At 39.6% G+C, this 20,881-nt stretch overlaps 1 protein-coding gene across 6 annotated transcripts in view; it reads left to right on the top strand.

Moving 5' to 3' along the window:
• The window catches only part of KLF12 (KLF transcription factor 12), a 258,868-nt gene that overhangs the window by 188,426 nt on the left and 49,561 nt on the right, over nt 1-20,881 (top strand). For 5 of the 6 annotated variants that reach the window (XM_085309507.1, XM_085309504.1, XM_085309505.1 and 2 more), the window contains one exon: nt 7,888-7,947. The exons of the other annotated variant lie outside the window; for it this stretch is intronic. In XM_085309507.1, coding sequence (XP_085165633.1) covers nt 7,888-7,947 — 60 coding nt within the window. The remainder of the gene's footprint in view (nt 1-7,887; nt 7,948-20,881) is intronic. 6 annotated transcript variants of the gene reach the window in all.

The raw sequence follows: 20,881 nt of genomic DNA, 5'->3' as shown, positions 1-20,881 counted from the left end.
GATGCTGATGTGGTCGCCTTACTTAGCTTATAAATATTGCTGATTTCTATTACTGTAATTCAGTGGAAGATAGTTTTTAATACTGCACTAATGAGAAAGAAATTCCATAGCTGATAGACAGCATAGCTACAGTACCAGTTTACTTTTGAATTAGTACGAAGTTTTCAAGTCTGAATTTTTCTCCTTGTTTCTCTTTTCTTCTGCCTCTTCACCTTTAATTTAAATCAATATCTGCAGCTGATTTTTATCTCCTGGAGTTTATAACTGTGTTCCTGTCAGCCATTCATTTTCTATACTTATATTGACCGTTTTCCTGCTTCGATGGCAATCATTACTACCATTGTACTATTCATTATAGAGARCTTTCAGCTCTTTTTTTTTCCCCTCTTGTTACAGAAAAAATACTTTGTCCTGAGTCTCTGAGAAACATGAGTGAGAGTGTTTTGGCAGTGTTTGTGTGAACTTTGCTTCTCACTCCTCTGGTACATCTGCCCTCCGTGAACAAGTGCTCATTTTAAAACTGACATGCAGTTGGATAGTGATTTTACAGATGGAGAACAGAGTAGTGCTGGGCCAGAATTTCTCAATTACACATTTTTCACTGGAAAATGCTGATTTACCCAAAGCAAAATCATGGGAATATATGAGTTTCAATTAGACTTTTGTCACAAAGATTTCCCAAGCTTCGGATGTGTTTTCTTGATCGACACAAGTCAGAGACCATAGAAAAGAAGGTAGCATGGTTGCTGCAGCCCTCACCTGGGGAACTCAAGCTCTGCACACGGGAAAAATTTGGAGGTCCCCACCTTCTCAGGAGTATTGGTCATGGCACTGCTCTGGGAGTTTTCCTCAGTCTTGCAGAGAGTCACTGCACAAATTGTGCTGACTGGTTTTCAGCTTTAATGGAGAGAGAGAGACTGTGCATCTGCGGRTGCAAGTGTAACAACTGGTGATGCAGAGCTCAGTAAGGTAGGCAATCATTTCTGTTATGAGTGATGTCCCCACTCTATGGTTATTTCAAGCATACTTTTTGTTCTAGTTCTCTCTAGTTTTTTCATCAAAAATTTTGATAGTCTCTGATATGTATCTTGTGGCAGAAGAGAAAGGGATTGCATAGCGAAAAATACTCTGGGTTGAAAGCTGGCTAATTACACAAGGGCACAATTGAGTCGACACTTTTGTACTGTGTCTCAACTAGTTTAGGAAACTTTTGGGCAGTGTTGGATTGTGTAATTTGGACATCCCCTTGCAAAAAGGTTTATCTCTWGTAATTTAAGCTATCTAAAAATTAGGGTCAAGTCTTTTGGGCTTTTAGGTCCAATCACCTCTTCTGCTGTGATCTATCTTTTGGAGGTGCCTGTTTTTCTGAACTGGTTATACAACCTGGGCAAATAGCTTAGGGAGAATAATTAACTTCAAGATTGCTGAAGTTATATACGAGGAATCCCACTCTACATGATCTTTTAAGGCCATACTACATGTTTGTTCCTCAAGAAGAAACTGAACCCACTACAGCTAAACTTTGGGTTTATGTCACTACTGTGTATCTTGTACCTACATGCAGTTCAGGTACTGATTACTTCTATAGTGTGTTTATGTGGCACTCTACAAACTTTCTTCTACTAGAATTTAATTTCTTAGAATCCCCTGTCTGTATATAAGAATGAATAAGCCTAAAGCACTACGAAAGCCTTCTACTGCAAGAGCTTGAAAATCCTGTATGTCTTTTCGGAATGGCTCTTCAGACATTAAGTGCAAGTTTTTAGTTCCAGTAATTCAAAGAGACATCTACACTATTGTAAGAAGATTTTTTTTCTTTTGTATAGGCAACATTTTACAAATCAAAATCAGTTTAATAATTTGACAGGGTGAGTAATACAATCAAAAGATGTCCTTCTGTGCATGAACAGAGATTGCAGGGTTTGGGTGTGGAAATTTGCCTGTGTATATCACAGAGCCATTTGCCAGAATAACAGATTTCCCGCCAGCCAGTGATTGTTACGAACGCTGCCAGGTGGACTGAAATTGTAAATCAGAAGCAGCCTGTACAAGGAAATGGACATAACTGCCCATTTTGTAAGGATAGTATTGCTTAAATGACAGTGTATAGGAAATAGAGGCTTTGTCAAATTGTTCCCTGAAGTAAGCTAATTTGAAAAATAAAAATGCTTTAGCTTGGTCTACACAAAATTATTTTTTCTGATCTCTGCTTGTAATAGAAATTACCAATGACTGTTGAATAGATTAGGCTAGAGCAAGGAAACATTGCCATTTAGAATATCTGTTCTATTCTTTTGAATCACTTGGAAGTCTTCAACATTACAGTTCAATACATGTTTTACCWTACYATTACCTGGAATATTTAAACTAGGAGCAAAATATACTAGCAGAACCAAGGAATCCTGACTCTGTTAAAGTCYGTAGGAGTTTTGCCATTAACTTCATCAAGTCCAACAGTTAACCTTGAAACTGCAAGAGAAATCTGGATGCTTTAAAAAAAAAGCTAAAAAAAAAAAAAGAAAAAGGCAATTGAATACTTAGGCTAATTCAGGAACCATTATGATGCAGTAAAAGAGTTATTTGTAATATGTACAGGTTTATAGATGCATTTCTGTATGTCTCATTCATTACCTTTATCCATCGTAAACATTAACTTTCAAAGATCTTATTTCCCAGCTTCAGTTCAGTATCTACGTTTAATTTTCTTACGTAATTATCTTTTCAAACATAGATTAGATTCATTAATTAATTTTAATTTTAGTCTAACAAGTGCCAGTTATTTCAGGTTAGTTATCAAGCTTTACCATTGTTCATATTTTRAATTACTAAATATGTTTACGCAAATGCACCTTGGAATAAAATCCCCCAAAACAATACAGTATGATTTATAATTCCTATAACACTTTTCAGAGTGCTTTGCAAATATTAACTAATTAAACTGTACAGGTCCCCTGTGTGTTCAGAAATTAAACTTATCTGCAGGTTAGTGCCTTGCTCAAGGCCACACAGCAAAGCAGCGGATGAGATGGGATCAGGACCGTCTGCCTTCTAGTCCCACGCTTAATCCGCTGCATGGTGTTGCTCCAGAGCGAAGCTCTAGTCATTAGTGTTCAGATAGACGAAATGCTTTTTATTGATAGGGAGGGAAGCAGTGCGTAATTGCTTCAAGAGCATGYCACCAAAGTATAAATTATAAATAACATTATGCATTACTGCTACCCAGGTAGCAGTTTTTTTCCGTATTTGGCAATAGTTTCCCCAGTGATTCATTATTCAGCTTTTTCTGTGTTTTGTTTCTAAATCAGCACAGAAAGCAGAGGCAGAGCTGCTCACATCATTGAGAAATTCAGAGCTGTAGCAAGTACTCGTTGGTGTGGATTAGACAGCAGAACATTGCCAGGAAAAGGCACAATAAAACTACCTCAGTGCACTGCTATCTTGACTTCCTGATAAGAAAAAGAAAGAGCATTGTCCTCTGCTGTCACTTGAGCCAAAATTACTTCTTTTTTCATTATCTAGATCAGATAAGGTTTTATCTTTCCTTTTCCATAAGGCAGTTCCTGTGATTTTGTGACAGACAAACATGCAGCACAATTAATTCTTAATAGCAGGGCTTATACTGATGTACAGAAAAAAAAAATMCTGACTGTTCAGATCAATGGATGCAGAAATACTAAAAAGCTGTGCAGGTCACAAATACATAACTTGCATGTAAAGGAGAGCACTAGTAAGAGGGGGACACTGCTTACTGAGTCGTAATTGACTGAGCATGTAAATACAAGAATGTATAAAAAAAACCCCACTTTTTTAAACCTATTCTCCCTTTTCCGTTAAATCTTACCGTGGGGTAAAGATTGTTTTAGGTTTTCYCCTGTGTTAGTTCACTCTTCTTTGACTAATCGTGACTCCACCATAACCTCATCTCTCACAGCAAATTCTCTTTAGGCTTCAGAGAGAGTGAAAGGAGTGGAAGGACATGCCTGGATGATGGATGCGGAGGAGATCTTTGTGCTGAGCCCCAGTGACAATGAGGTGTCATTCTCTATGTGGATGTGGCAGAGGACCTGGGCAGTGGTATTTCAGACACATTGAGAGAGAGATAATTGGGGCTTAAAGAAACCACACGTAAGAAGTTACTTGGGCCATGATGAAAGAAAGTGAAGGCTGAAATACAATTTCAGTAGGCCACTGGTTGAGATAGCATTAATGATGAGGTGCGACAGAAGTAACGATAGTCACAGTCACATTTTGGAGTCAGGCTGAACGCCTTCGTCACTATGGTCATTATGACAGTTTGGGCAAGATTTTCATTTGTATACCCTTCTGGGAGATGCTGAGCTGGCCTGGCATACAGTGCTGCGAGGAAATGTGAAAACTGAGGAAGGCAGGAAATAAGGAGGAGACCAAGGCAGGCAGGAGCAGGCAGCAATAGCCAAGCCACCTTTGCTGGGCATGTAGCCTTTGCTCAGCTCAGATGGTGTGGAGTGGGCTCACTGCTACTGAGATCAACTCTGTCCTGAAGATTGTTCATCTTGAGCCTTGTCTGCGGGGTCTGCTTCTGGCAGAAATATACAGTGCTGTAAACAGATCTTGAAAAATGAAATAACCTGGAAATGAGTAGAACCTGCAAGCAGACACAGGAGTACTTGTATTATGTACTTCTTAAAAGTCATCGGGAGTTTTGATCTTGTCAGAATATCTCCCTCAAGTATTTGCCTTAAAAATACCGTATTTAACGTAGGACTGGGATAACACACGATCAATCAGAGGCACACAGTGCTGTCAGATAGACGGATAACTTCACATAGAAGTTATCCTGGTGTTTCTCCTAAGGACTGTTAGCCCTAGCTGTCCCTTTGTGATCAGTTGCCTATCAAGGCCAAAGAGTCAAACCATTTATAAATCAGTTAACAGGAAGAACTRAAATAATGATGACTAAATACACAGAATTCTCAGTCGTATATGTTTGAAAAGCAGAGTAACAGGATGATGTTACATAATAATTTTTTTGCTCAAAGTGCTTTGTTCTCCTAAACTGGGTGATTCCCTTTGCACTCACTATTTCCACTTCCTCCCTATTTGCTGTCTGTATTGCCACATCATTTCACTGAGATTCTAAACCACCACTGAGATTCTAAACCACTACTAGCACACAGTCAAAATAAGATGTGGTTTTACACTTGCTAGAGACTGTATTAAAATCCTAATAACACTCCTTACCAAGTACACATAGTTCTATAGTGGATAAATACATTTTAATATACTGTATGCTGTTCCCATATGCTAATACCATGCTTCTAACTCAGAAAAAAGATTGGATACCTAAGTTAGCAAATTCTTGAACCATGAGGCTATGATACAAAAAATGYGCAAGAGTAGTCTTACAACTTCTTTGTCCTCTTCTTTTTCCCCCTCCACTTGTGTTTTGGATTGGGACAAGACCATTGCAGATCCTGTTTGTGCTAAATCTGTGTCACCAGGCGTGTCCTAGCCGTTTGCAGAGCAGAGACAAGTAAGGTTCAAGCCCAACTGGCAAGCATAGACACTTCTCTTAGTTTATGGATCCCAGTAGAGGTTTGGTGAGAGGTAGGTGCTTAGCCTCTCCGACTGGATGCTTCTGTGATGGGCAGGCACCGAAATGTCTGTGTTGACCTGAAGGGATGGCATATCTTGGCACAACCGACAAAGTTGTCTTCTGCAGCTACACAGTCCTACGCTACTGTATGGGCATTCAAACTGCTCGTCAGCCCGTTCCTGATCYGCCTCAGCTTATGGGATGGTATTTTAATCACAGAATCAYGGAGTGGTTGAGGTTGGAAGGAGCCTCTGGAGATCATCTACTCCAACATTGCTGCTCAAGCAGTTTACTTTAAAAGAGTGGTTGGTAAACTGTGTTTGCACCACTCTAGACCTCCAGGGAGTGAGTAGGGCAACCAGCAAAGGGCAGTAAACTCTTCAGCCACCTCAGCCATCTCCACATGTGAGCCACAGCCTTGGCTTTCAGGCCAAACAAAGAGGAAACCATAAAGTTTCAGGTGTTTAGGGGGTTAAGTAGAGGATGGATTTTCTGAGTGTCTTCCACTTCAGTGCCCAGATACTGTATATTCCGACCAGAATTTTGGTTGTSTGCTAGATTTACTATTAGCAAAAATTCAGCATGCAAATATTTTTCGTCCTCACCAACTATATTTTTGCTTGCCTTTTTGCTTATTTGTTAAAAAGAAACTTTTATGAAAAGAATTACACAAAAATTAGAGTGATGATTTTTGAATAATATATCATTTCTTGTACTAGCTTCAGRAATTTGTATCTTATCAACAAGCAGAAAGAAGACATGGAATAAAATAAAAGATTATTATAAACTAACTGACATGGAAGTGAATAATCAGTATTATGGTTTCCAGTTGCCATTTTTCCATATTGATTTTGGTTGAAGGCTAATGGGCTGTGGGAGATTTTTGTCYCATTGCTCTTTGGTTATATACTGGTGCAACTCTAAAGTAAAATCCGTGTCTAGTGAATTCATAGGACTCTTACCCCTGATAAATTCTTAAGAAAGAAGAGACTGCAATAAGTGGRAAAAAAGGATGGAAAAAAGCTAGTGTCATGGATGTAATGGACCAGATAACTTATACTGTGTTATGAAAATTCTTTATGTTCTTTTGTCATCTTAATACCAGATTTCTGTCATTATCAGAATTTTATCACTTAATGAAGGCAAAATCAAACAGAAGAAACAAATACTTACTGTAYATTTCTTACAAAGAAACTTGAGAAGTTTTAAAGAAGTGATGAAAAATCGTGGGAAAAAAATAGATTATTTTTAAAGATTTCAATGTAGAATGCACCAGGCCACAGATTTCCAAGTGCCAAAGGAAAGTGCAGTTATATAAATCAGGGGAAATTACTTTGAAAATTTCCTTTTTACTTCAAAAAATTATTATGTCAACCTGCCCATTTTGATAGATCACTACAAAGGATCCTACAGGTTTCCAATGCAAATRCATTCAACTACTAGTGCACTAGAACATTTTTGTGATTTGTATTATATTACTATGTTTTTACTAGTTTCTTGGGCGTTGGCTTCAGACTAATTTCATGGCACATTTGAGGTCTAAACCACAGAAAAAAGGACTGAAGGGGGTTATTCATGAACTTGGTTTCCTCCTTTTTTTTTTTTTTTTTTTTTTTTTTTTGTCCCAAATGTGGTGGAACTATTTCAGGAAGCCAGATGTATAATGCTCCTTTTTTGAGCACGTGTAGATCAGGATTCGTCAGTGAAAAGGAATATTGCGTGTATTCCAAATGACAATGTAAGAGTTTATATAGCTGTTGTATAGTATATTGGTGGTGGTTAATATTCCAAATAATATTCTAAAAGATTAGATCTTTTCCCTGGAGTCTTGATTTTAAAGAAAAAGCGTTAATGCCTAGGTTTTTCAGTGATATGTTGGGAATAATACTACTTAAGCAGCAGAATGCTGAGAGTGGAAGTTCACTCCAGCTTTTATGCCCTCTTTGTGCAATGGCTGCCTGCTCTAAATTCTTGATAACATTTTCTTCTTAGTTGATGATTATTTTTTAATGAGAAAATGTGATCCACCATGATCCAGAATTACCACCAAGTGACACCTGGGCCCTTAAGCCTTGACTCTGCTCCCATGCAAATTAATGGCAGAACTCCTAATGAATTACTAAGTATTATTTTGGGGCTCTACAGAATAATTTGGTTCAAGAAGGAGTTTTAAGTGAATGGGAAAATTTGAAGTCCTTTCCACACTGAGGCTATGTGCTTACTTGGCAGTAAGAGTTCCTCAAGTTTGTCTAAGTCCCCTACAATTGTTTGGGGTAACTTAAAATTCCTAATTGTCTGTGTTCAATTTCCAGAGAGAGCATGTGGGGCTGTGCCAGGTCAGCTGTTAACCCTTTTCGTTTTTTCAACTCCAGGTATGAAGCATTTTATTGTGTATTATATAATGATATTCTGTTTTACTGACAAAGTCTAGTAGCAGTTCTTTTCAGCTTTCTTTCCCTCTGTGTCATGGCTGGGGCTGGGCAAGGTCTGAATTTGATTTCTGGGGCTGGGTGGGTGGTGGCGTGTATTATGGGACATCTTCCAAGTCCTTGTAAATAAAATGAAAATAGAAAAAAAAATTCATCTGATGTTTGATAATGCGGTTTAAAATGTCCAAAATAGCCTACTGAAATTAAATGTATGTGTCATTTTACACAAGGCTTACAAAATTAATGCTATTCAACATAGTTTATGTTATGATGAGCTGTCAAATGCAGGAAAAGGTATTTRCAAATATCTCCTTGCTTTTTTTTCAAGGAGGCCAAAATTTAAAAAACATACTGTGTGATGTGCCTAATAGATGCCCTCCTTCGGAGTGCTAAGCTCACACTCAAGCCAAATCCAGCAAGCGCTGGAAGTCATTAGGTGCCTCAGGTCCACCGCRTGTGCACAGGTAGAAATGATGTCATATATGACAGAATCGGTGTTCCAATGCTAATAAGGATTACTGTTCTTGTTGGATTAATTGCTCTTGCTTTATTGGATTTTAAAACAGCGCCTAATGAAATGTCAACTCGTAGTGTGTGCTTGCTTGCTTGCTTGCTTGTCCTTCCCCCTTCTTTCGTTTGTTTTATGGATCCCTAAGAAGATTCCTGTAGACTTGTCTTCACTGCTTAACAAGTATGAACCCGTCACTCCACTAACTTGCTTACAAATCTTAGTAATCCATGGTCCCTCAATCTGTGGAGTGCAGAATTAAAAACAACTTCGTATGTTCTGTATAAGTGAATGAGTGCCAGAAAAACATCTAATTCTTCATTTTTATAAGTAGATTGAAGCTTCAAATTTTAAGAAGCAATGTTTAAAAGCAGTTGCACTTCCAAATTGCTAATGAGCAGCCAAATACAGAAATCAGTCCTCAAATCCATTCATATCTCCAATTTTCAGTTAACTGCATTATAACAGAGGTACTTATTATTCAGACATTTCCAAAGTAGCAACAGCAACTTCTCTATTTTCTATTGAGGCCAATACAAAGCTTTTAATATTCTATTGGCAACAAAAGTGTAACATTATTAACAGAATTTGAGAATTTGATGCATTGAAAATACATTTGTTTGAAAAAATCCTTAGAATTTTCTTCTATTTAACTGAAAATACCAGTGCAATTTTAGAAGTGATTCTTTCTTTGGAAAAGATCCCACTAATTTCCCTAAGCTTCGTATTTCCAAAATAAATACATATTTCTGATACAAATGTTTGATGTAGGCCCCTTTCACTGTAATTAAAAGTAATATTTGCTACAATTAGCAATTCTATTAGATTCTGTTGTACAGGAAGAGTTTGTATGAAGGAGAGTTATGTTGTCAAATTAGGAAAAAAGTGTTTATGAACTTCCTCTTATCATTTTGACATTGTAGCCTGTATATTAATGAATATGCAGGCCCCATCCATAACAATGAATATGAAATCCTGCTAATTGGACTTCTGAACAGCATGCGTGGGTTATATGTAGATGAAGAAGGCATGATTCATCTTGTGTACTGCTTGTGCAACACTAGACGTTTGTTGGCTCTGACCAGAGCGAGATGAGACCATAATGTAATATTTTTGTGAGATGAGTAATTGCTAATACAACCAGAAACTTGGAGAGGATTATAGGGTCTTCTATACCTTTTTGAAATAATGGACCAAATTGTTCAAGGAAGTCACATCTGTCAAGCCTCACTTATGCCATGAGGACCTATYTGTAGAGTGTAAAATGGTGCCAATGAGATAAATATTTAAGTCAGTGTATCATTTGAAATTAGGAATTCATGTGCTTTACTTAAAACTATTCRTATTGCTAGGAGAATTTATCACAGGTGGTCTTGCTTCTTCTTGGAGTACGGAGCTATTACAGTTCAGAAACAATAACTGTTCTATGACTGTATATATTTCGTGTGAATGAAATTTCATGCATCCCAGTTTTGAGTTTCTTCAGTTTTGTATTAAGTTATATTTTTCCATTAAATTTCAAGAAGGTTCTTCTTCCATTAAATTACTCTTAAAATTATAGTATTTTAATTATGAAARTTCAAAAACTTTCTTAGATATTTGATTTTCTTTCTGATGGAGGGAGGATAGAATGGATCATAGTCTTGGAGAAACATTTTTTGTAGGCATCTTCCCCCTCTTTTCATTGTGCTCATGAAACCTACTAAAAGCTGTAAGTTTTCCTCAAATTAATCCTTCCATTCTGTAGTTAAATGGAGGCAAATATTAGTCTCATTCAATATAAAAAATGCATTTATTTACTACAAATTAGTCACCGATGATAGGATCCAAGTGATATATACTGTGCTTAGAACTTTCACCTAAAATTTAAGAGTCCTTGGAACCATTTTCTTCCTACATGACTATATTTTAGTGTAAACGCATGCTTTTAAGGGACTCCGGTGGGAGATCCTATCCACCCAATTGAAATGCCTAGAACTAGGTAAACAGGATGTGTGTCCAAAAGTCTTTAGAGGCACCGGCTTAGCTCAGGTACGTGTGTAGTATATGTAGACATTTACATTGGGAAGACTGGTTCACTAGATAGTTGAAGTTTAAGTGCAAGTTCAGTGCCTAAATTAGCACACTAATCCCACCCATATCTTCAAGCATCTGCTGACCTCCTGGCCAGAGGCCTGGACTGTTGCTTCAGTTCATACATATCAACTGTTCTTTTCCTGTAATATGTTGAGCATTTCACATTTTGTCTATGTGGCCTCTCCTGATCCAAAAGTACTTCACTAATGATGAAGTGATACTATGTGTGAATTTTGGAGGTTGGCGTGCACAACGTGCTCCTTCAACCCTTGCTGTCTTACAGATGGTACTGCTTTTGCTCCCATATAATTTACTCCTGTTCTTCTTTTTAACACCTCATTCCGCAGATTTGGCCAGATGGGAGATGTTTGGCAGCTGGAGGACCCAGATGCCAAATTCTGGAATATAGCTTTCCTGCATTGGCATGTGGGTTCATTGCTGGCTTTTTGGCTTGCATCTCTGCTAGCTTCTTGGCTAGATCTCTAGCTGGCAGCTGTAGCACTGCCTCTGGGGCTATGTTAGGGTCAAGCTGCTGTGGAGCTGGATGACTTTCCTGATCTGAATTATCCTGCTGGACACCATTTTCACCATAGTCTGCTTTGACTCCTCTACCATTCAAAGACAAACGTTTGCACTTAGTTCTGTTTTATTCCTGCCATTTGTAAGACTAACTAAAAGTAGTAGTTCTCATTTGTCACCAGTTTAAAAGAAAATAAGCATTGCAAATTATACTGTTTCACTTGTTAGGATTCTTATTAAGTCATTAGGAATGTAAGGCTGAAGTCTGTACTTGCAATTCGAGTTCAGGACCAAAATATGACTACAGAACACAGGCTTTGAAAAAAAAATCTCTTAGGTCCAAGCTTCAATTATTTTCAGCTATGAGTGAATCTAGCCTCTATGAAATTAAAAAAAAAAACACATTTGGGGAGACAATATGGATCATTTTTAAGGAAAAATTATAAAGAATAATTTGATGATAATAAATAGGATGTTACTGATAATAATTAGAAGCACTGTCAGAAGAAAATGCTCAATCTTCTTATTGCCTGATTGGAATTCCCTCATTACATACTTTCGTTTTACCTGAGTTTTTTGTTTTTTTTTTTCCTAAAAGAGGTAATGAAAAATTAATGCATCTAGGACACAGTGCCAAAGTATTTGAAGTAATTCCCTAATCTACTCCTTTTTTCTCCATGCAGCTCAGTGCATAAACATTGCTTTCAATGGGAAAAACTGCAAAATCAGGAGCTAAGACTGCAGCCTTCTAGGAAATTTTCCTTTCTTCACTGAGCTATAGCGAGAGAAAGTTGTGCTACACTGAAGCAGTGGTATCTCTGTTTCACACTCATAAAATCTGGGGGGAAAACATATACTTGAGCAAAAAGCACCGTACTAATATTGAGGCCTAATTTAGAAGCAAACTTACACCTATTTTAGCTTTGCAAGGTGACCTGACCTCTGAGCAAAAAGCACTTGACTTTTGTAAAATTATGGGAGAGAGCTGCATGTCCCTGGAGCTACCGAAAAGGAGATCTTACCAGTCTAGGTCAGGTGTATACTCCTCCTTGCTGACTGTCTAGGAAACCTAAGTGCTTCCATAGGAATGCAGTCCAGTTACAATGAGTAACTCTTTACTGACTCTAGAATTGGATAACTCTTCACTAGCCTCTAGAGAGAATCCAGAGGAACTAAAATGGATCTGTTTCACTCAGAGATAGTCCACGTAGTCCACTCCTTTCTGGATCATAATGGAGCAGGGACAATTCTTCTGAGACACAAGCTGGTAGCAGCAACAGCAGTACTCCCACCTTTTGCGGAAGAGCTTTGTAATTAACTTGGCAGTGAAGTGGAAGACCTGAGTTTTACTTTATCAGCACAAGCATCTCAGAGAAGTCTTTAAATCACAGGCTCCATGGCAGTGGCCTAATCATGTGTGGTATTTTGGGAGCAGTGGAGTCTCTCATCTCCCTCTTTACTGGAAATAGACCACCAGATCAGCAGTCACGCAGAAGTCATAGGATGAAGAGGAAAGCTGCTAAGAAGAGCATGAATCCTACCTAAGCAGGTTGCAGGCTGTTTTCTCAAGCAGCATTAGAGCAGAAACAGCTCCAGATACTGAAGCAGAGCTTTCACTGTTCCCCACTCAGAGCTGAGTGCTCAGATTTCTAGCACAAAGCCAGGATCCCGCTTTTAGGCTCAACARTAAGTCTTGTGGTTCATGCCTGCCTGCTCCAGAGTAGCTTAGCTTCCCTAGAAGCTCATACAGACAACCCAGAGTCCTTATAGCTGGGGTATTTCTGGGATGCAGAGAAGCTAAATCATCAGTCTGAAGAGGACCTACAGCCCAAGTCCCTTGTGCTCTGAGTGAATGACCTCTCCATAGGGCTACTCTGCAAAAAGCTGACATTGCCTCCAGCAACTCTGCCGGCTTTTTGGGGCTTCTTTACAAGACAAGGCAAAGTCCAGGTAGTTCCTTTGGTGGAAACACTAGCATTTGTAAACATATATGGAAGTGCCCATACCGTGTGTGGTAAGTGCCCACAGAAGTTCCAGCTCAATAGCAAAGGACCTCATGAGTTTAAGCACATGCCTAGCAGGCGGTAGGACTGTTCATGGGTTAGTGGATGGGATTTTAGTCATGGACCTTTTGGGTGCCTGCCTCCCAAATTAGAGTTGCAGCAAACTGGTTTCCACACCTTCTCCACATATTTCTCTTTTGAAATCATATTTTCCTCATTTGAATGAACAAGCTTTCAGTGCTGTTTAATATAGTAAGTCCAGATGTTACTCTTTTTTTCTGGAGTATCCCTGTTTGCCCTGTGCTGCCAATCAAAGGATGGAACTGGTGATCCTTTGTTTTTACATCTCAGCCATAGTTTCTTCCCCATTAAGGAGATTCTTGTCACTTTTTGTATCCCAGAGACTTTGGAAATCACACACAGAGTAGAGCAAATTCTCTCTGTTAAAACAAAAACTGTGATTGTTGCCTCTTACACATTCTTTTCGTGTGGAGAAACAATGTGTGCTGTTAAAAAAAAAGAAGTTAAACAACTGTATTCTTTTTTTCCTTTCTTTTGCACCCTCATTAAGTTCTGTAAACAAATTACTGAGGGATTTGGGTTTTTTTGTTTGTTTGTTTGTTTTACTTTTTWGAAAATGCATACTGTCAAGTGGTTGCTGTAAAACAGGTGTTAAGTTCTTCTCATAAGGCCAGTGTGACCACAAGGCATGAAGAAAGATGAGAGAGCAAACACAAAATCCTGTTTTCTTTATCAACAACTTTCTTTACTTGCTGGCAGATATTCGAAGAGAGAGAATCTGTTTACTTCTATGAAAGACCAGCTTAGGGTTTGCTAGATCTCAAGGCAAAGAGAAGGCATAGTTTCTAATTTGCAAGCTATTCACTCCATGCGATGAGCTAAAGTCATTTGTGGATTTGTGTGTTGCATTTTGACATGATTAAATGTTTTAAGTCTATTGATTTCATGCTGGGGATTAATGATGCTGAATGAAAGAGCATCAAAGAATAAAACGTGTTTACATGCCTGATTAGAATACCTTAAAAAAGAGCCAGAGAACCTATTATTGGATAGGAGTGAGATAGCAGCAGAACCAATCATGCATTCTGCAATGAAAGGAAGCTGAATTAACTTCTTTAGGCATAGAAAGAAGAAGAGAAGAGGTTTGATAAGGATTGACTGTACCTTTCTGAATACTTAACACTTGTGTTTGACTTGTTCTTTTGGAACAGCGGATTAAAGAGGTTTCATTATCAAGTGCTGCAGATCTGTTTTACTGAACTAATCAAAGCATGATGCTTAGCTGCGTGTGTTTAATGAGACTGTCTTTTAACTTGTTGGTTAGGGCAAATTAATAAAGGACAAGACCTAAAGATACTCAGTGCAAGTATGGACTGGTGATACAGTAAAGAGAGAGACAGTATTTGCTGCTTTGAATTTGCATAATCCTTTCAGATCTGTTTGCTTTAGCATATTAACTCAAACTATCTCATAGTTATCTTAAAATGTTCATAGTACTAATTTGTTTGCATCTGCTTTCTGCAAATGTTCTTCATGGCTGTCTAAATTCATGAGTCATATTTGGATTTACAGTTAGGTGTCACTTTTGATTTACCAAGATAATAGTAGATGAAGATGGAAAAGACCTGTTTGCTCATTAAATCCATCCTTTTAAAAGCATAGTGTAGAATCATCCACTAACATTAAACTGTTTATATCCCCGATGTTAGCCAGAATACCAAGGAGAGAATTTATTTATTCTATAGCTGTGGAGAAGGATGCCTTAAGGATCAACTTAGCAAGTGAAATACTTGATGCCTTGAGCATGGGAAAAGTATAAACGTGCAGTCTAATACTGCTGAGTAAATATCTGACGAGACTAGCTCATGTACACGTTTGGTTTGCTCTGCTGACCCTGTGATTTGGATTAGCATATGTGAGATGAATTCAGCGGTCTGATACAAAGTGCAATTTGTTTGTCTCAGAAGGATTTGAATGATTATGCTGGGTTTGGGGCAGCAGAGGGGGTTTTTGACAATGTGAGATTTTTATTTTATTTTTTTCACTTCCACTTAATGCAAGGCCTGAAACCCTTAGTTACAGAACAAAGTGSCCAAGCAGTAACTGAGGTTGTGTAAACCCAAGAGAAGAGTAATGACTGTTTCTTGCAAGCTTCCTGCTTCGGTGCAGGTGCAGGAATCAGGAGCGCCTGAATAATTCATAATGTGCAAATTAGCCCCAGCTTGCTCCCACTACTCGGATTTTGCTTTTAGTTACCTACCTGGTTGCTAGAAAGAACAGAATTAGAGGAAGATGGCGCGACTGAGGAGGGCATGGCAAAAAGTGTTACAGTTTAAAGGCCAGTCACAGAAACTGCTTAATATTCTGTGTGTCTGAAGAACTGGTGCTTATTGTGGAATTGGAATGTGCATTGATTATTCATGAAGTGTTTTCTCAGGAAGAAATAAGCTCGGGGGGGTCCATTCCAATGCTCTCAGAGGGGGAAAACTTCCTTCTAAGAATTCAGTTTTTCTCACTTTTATTGTTATTGTTTCTAAGAATTATTGGGTGAAAAAAAAATCTCTTAAAAGCCCATTTAAAGCTGTTAAACTATATGAGAGAGTATGCATTTATTATGTTAAAATGTGTCTGAACTAAARGGTCCAGAGAAATTTCGCTAGAAGTTATGGATGTTAGGATGGTTACTGCTTTGCGTAAATGTGGATTCCAAGAGCTTCCAGCCCAGTGTTTGAGTTAGTTATATCTGAAAATGTAATGTGCAATTACAGCTTGTATTTTTATCATTTAAAAGGCAACATTCCTCTATTTAAAATTCAGTCAGTAATGGTTATTTTTGCTGTTGGATTACTTGTCTGCTTTCTGTTCGGAAGAAAGAAATGAGATGCGAACGGTGCTTAATTCTGCTGCCGCGCGAGATTGCTTCTCCCCCAAATAACGTCAAGTGAAAGCTTTGCTGCGGGCGGCTCTGGCGGGCGAGGGGAACTCCAGGCGCGAGTCTGCAAGCGCTTTTTGAGCTGTTAGCATGTCGCTGCGTAGCACAGAGAGGAGTCTGCCTGAAAAAGGCACCGTATTTCTGCCGCATGCCCKAATAGCCTTTGGAAATCTCTTAGTTGGGAGATGGAAGTACCCGACATGCCTCGCAGGGGCAGGAGCAAGGTAGCGAGTTCTCCCTGTTGGCGGCAGATGCTAATGYGGAGCAAAGCTCCCTTAATGGTGTTGCTGTAATGAATGCAAACAGCAGAAAGACCCAGCAGAAGGAGAAGCTTCTCTTTTTAGCGAGCTTTTTTTTTTTTCTTCCTCCTTTCCCCCATCTTTCTCCTCCTTTCCCCTTCTTCCTCCGCTCTCCCCTGCCCACCCCCCGAACCCGGCTGCTGCGTGCAGCGGCGGGGTCACGTTGCAATCATCTGGTTTTGTATTTCCCTCACTCAGGGAGCTGGAAGATGAGCTGGCGCTCATTTCTCGCCGATTCTGTCATTTCCGCCAGGCCCCAGCTTGGGCGCGCGCCAAGCCCAACAGGTGACCCACGCCGCTGCCGAGCCGCGGGAAGGAGCCGTGCGTGCAGGAGGCGGCGCGGCGGAGGGGCTGCCTGGCCCCGCTCCAGCTTTCGGTATAATTCACACCCCTCCCGTACTGAGCAGAAAATCTGCGCGGAGCAGCTCAGCTGTGGCAGCCATTGCAGGGAAAATGTTAATAAAGCGCCCTGGAGGAGTACAGCCCGCGCGAGTGCAAAGGTGCACTCTAATCGGAAAGAGAAGCTGTGGTTGGTCCTGGCTATCCAGGAGAATCACACGTATTTTTTGATGTATTTATTGTATATACATTTATTTACTTTCAAGTAGATAATATAATTTTGCCCCCGTGGAAATATAATCAAAAATAATAATATTCGCCCTGCCAGCCGTCGTAGGAAAATAAGCGTTTCAAGAAATCCTTATTTTATAGACTTTCTCATCTGTGTAAGATTTAGTTTGGACGGATGTGACAATTCTGTTAAGCTTTTTCTTTGAAAGAAGTAACTTGCTGAGCTGTGTGGAAATTATTTGGACGGCCAGTTAGCTGCCGCTCATCAGCGAGGATCACCTTGAGGTGTCAAACTGGGGACAGCCAGTACAGCAGCAATGCAGAGTCGTGCCATCGCTGGGCATCTCAGCCAAGGAAGCACAACTATACTGGGCTTGACAGAAGTGGTTTTTAGAACACATTAAAAACTTCCAGGAATCCTCAAGACAGTCTCAAAGAATTATTTTTTTTCAGAGAAAACTTCCAAAGGAATTTTTTTAATAAAAACAAAGTTATATTTGGAAGATGACAAGGGCTTAAGAAAACAAGTTTCAAAACATTATTCCAAGGCTTAAGTTAACCCCTTGGTATATCACAAAATATGACATGATATGTCCCTAGAAATCCTAAGTGCATGTTTGTATTTGCAGTCCAGCCTGATGTCTTAAGATAGATACTTTGTGGCCTTAATCCTCTGCAAAATAGATGGTGTCTCAAATTCTTTCCAGTCTGTACACACAGAAGCTAAGCTGCATCTCGTACCTGTGGAGTCAGTATTAGTGGTGTGAAAGCTGAAGGCTGCATATAGACGAGGTATAAATTTTCCATCTGCGCTTTTGCAGGGAGTGGGGCTCAGTCTCGATGCACCATAGCGCATTTCAACAGCCAGGGCAGGCTGCTGGGAGAAGCGAGCTGGGAAGCTTGTATCAGCTCCTCTGGTCAAAATGAGGTATTGCAGCAAATTTGCACAGAAGCAAGCATTCCTAATACCTGCCTGGTCCCGCTCTACGCAAAGGAGAAGCACAAACAGTACAGAGGGGAAACTCTGTTATGAAACATCAATATATTTAGTAATGGTTCTAGCAGCTAGCCATCTGCAATCCTTTCCACTAAGCCAGGAATCTAGGATTTCATTGCTGTGCGACAGCTATGTTGATCTGCAGTTTGTCAGGTGTCTCTAGCGGGTGGAAGAGACCTGGCTTGGAAGCACTGCATCTCAGAGGGAGCTGGTGCATGGAGGAATGAACCTAAAGGAGATTGAGGATTTGAACTGCAATGAGTGTTTCATGAGTACACGCTTACTTATCATGGACTTGTCCTCCCCTGCTAAACTGTGCTGATGGACACTAGCATCTCTCCGACTTTTTTCCCCTTTTGCCCCTTCCTTTCTCACTGCTAGCTTACTGATTTTGTCCCCTTCTAAAACTAAATAAGTCTACTATCAGGAACTGAGGTGTTGCCTTCAAAACAATCTGAAGTTTTCTGAGCTCTCCAGCATATGTGGTGAGGCTGTCCTAATCCCTATGTTTGCAGTGGGCTCTAATAATCCGTACAACAGCCTCTGCCGTCACTCTTGCTTCCCCTCAAGTTAAGCAGCTGATTGGACAAATTTCTTTCTCAGATGCTCACACACTGCCCTCAGAGACCCCTAGAAAACCCCCCAAGGGGCAGGGCAGGATGAAATAGTGGCTTTTATTGGCAGGATGATCAGGGTGAGCCTGGTGATGCCTTCATCCCAACACAGCAGTACCAGTTGGGGCAGCTGGAGAGCAGGCAGCAAAGCTTTCCCCTTGCATTGCCTCAACATAGCCTGGTCCAGGCAAATGCCCTCCTAAGAGTGCTTCAGGCTGGAGAAAAGCAACCTGCTTTGGCCCCTGGAAAGTCAGGTTTTCTGATAGTTTGACAGGCAGTCTAAAGCAGATCCATCCTTATGCCAGCCCCGTGGAGCACCCTTGCAGCTCTCCCCCCTGCTGTAGCACATACCTTACTATTATTAATAGTCTGTAGGCGCCAACAATGTGCTTTGCTCTGGACAGTACACAGTTGCCCAAAGAGCAGGGAATCATATGGCAATTGTTTGTGAACTTGTAGATGTATTTGGTAATGAGTGCTCTAGGTTTCCTTAGTCTTTTTTTTTTTTTTTATGTACCTTCCCAGCATCTCTCTTTTGCCTCCTCCCCAGCATATTCCCTCAGCAGGCAAAGGACACTATGGACCCTCCAGCAAAGGCGAGGGAAGTGCTGTCAGGAGGCCACAGAGGTGTGTGGGAGCAGCAGGCTTACATACATCCTTGCAGTTCAGTGGGAGTAGATCTACAATACCAGGCGGGCTGTACAATTCCTTAAACAGTGCATCCTTAAAAATTCAAGGAAGGTGAGTAAGAGAAACATGTCTGTCACAAATTCTTCTAACATATGCAATTAAATGTGCAGAGTCCCACAGTGTGATTAGTTACTATGTAAGAAAGTAAACGACTTCTGTGTGTTCAATATGGTGTATCTTGGCCCAAAGTCACAGACTTTATCATTCTATCATTGGGAAATCAATAAAAGCTTCAAAAGCTGTGGCTATTATTTGTTGAACTGTAAATCCTTAATAGTCATGTTTACTTTGGAACTGATAAGTCTTTCAAATGTATCTACTCTTGGGCTATGTGAGTCAAAGTCAAAAAGTGAGTGAAATAAGACATGGATTAGCATGCAAGTAAATGTGTGCTTTTGGAAGAAGAGTGGACTTGGAAAGCATGTTAACAAAACTTTTGCAGTCACAGGGATTCCTCTGAACATGTGAAATAATAACTGGCAATGTGTATTGAACCTCACGTCCCCCCTCTTCAGTGTTATTCCTGTGATCCATATACTTCCTCTCGTTGCATCGCTTCCTCCTATTTTACCACTCCTTAAACTTCAACTGTTTCATTGCATATTAGCTCACTGAGGCACACAGTTTGTCTCTTAAACTACGCTCTGAAGTACTTAGTGCTCTTTTGGGTGCAATAGAAGTAATAATAATAATAATAATAATTTGCCAGGTGTACTGTGTCAAGTTTTTCTTGTATTGTTTGCAACTCAAACATGAAGTAAGGGGGACTGCTGAGTATTGATAGTTCAGTTGTAAAGTTAGCCTCCAAAACAGGGAAGGGAAATGGTCTGGTTTGTTACTGAATGTACTCAGAAATAATGTCTGCCTTCCAGTACACCCTCGCTTCAGTTTTTTAGGATTGCATATTTTCCTTGTATGCAGCATCACCAAAGGTCAATAATAATTAGGGCTAAGTGGCTTATAGCACAAAGGTAATAGAATGATCTAATTACACCAGTCATCATTTTCATTGTTAATTCAATGTTGTTTAACTTTTCACTGGTTTCTCCACTATGAATGTGGCAATGGACAGCCAGGTTGAACCATCTGCTGCTATTGCTTGAAAGGCGCAAAAGGCAACGCAAAGAAAATTGATTGACTGCAGCGGCCTTATGAAGAAGAGGCCTTACTTGAACCAGAAGTAACTGGAGGGAAGTGCAAACTGATTTTAATTTTCTAGCAGACCTGTGAATGCTAAGGATGTGTACAGCAGTTCAGAAAATGCATTCAGCGTCTGGTCGGGTTCAGATCACATACCCTTGGCTTTCTTATTGTTACTGTGTTTGCTTCCAACCAAGGCAACACTGAGGAATTCTCTAGCTTTTACACTTAATGTTAGATATGTAATTGGGTGGAGAATTAATGTAAACTTAAAATAATGTAGTTTCACAGTCATTATACTGTTTAGCTTAAATTATTTAGCTTTGTGTCTCCAGTATCTCCCCAAAGCCCTGCCATTACTGATCATCTGACTCTCTTTATTAGCTTGTATTTTTCCTTAAAAGCAAGGCCTCATGTACAGTGTAATTATCCAGCAGCGTCGATTAACTGCATAATTCTCTTTTCCATAAAACTGCTGTGTAAATTCCTTTTCATTTCACAAAAATGA

This window comes from Rhea americana, unplaced genomic scaffold (assembly GCF_003343005.1).
Source record: "Rhea americana isolate MKP2758 unplaced genomic scaffold, rheAme1 scaffold_3, whole genome shotgun sequence".
NCBI classification, from domain to species: Eukaryota; Metazoa; Chordata; class Aves; order Rheiformes; family Rheidae; genus Rhea; species Rhea americana.
Note: the sequence above shows the minus strand (reverse complement) of the source record. Positions and strands in the feature narration are given on the sequence as shown.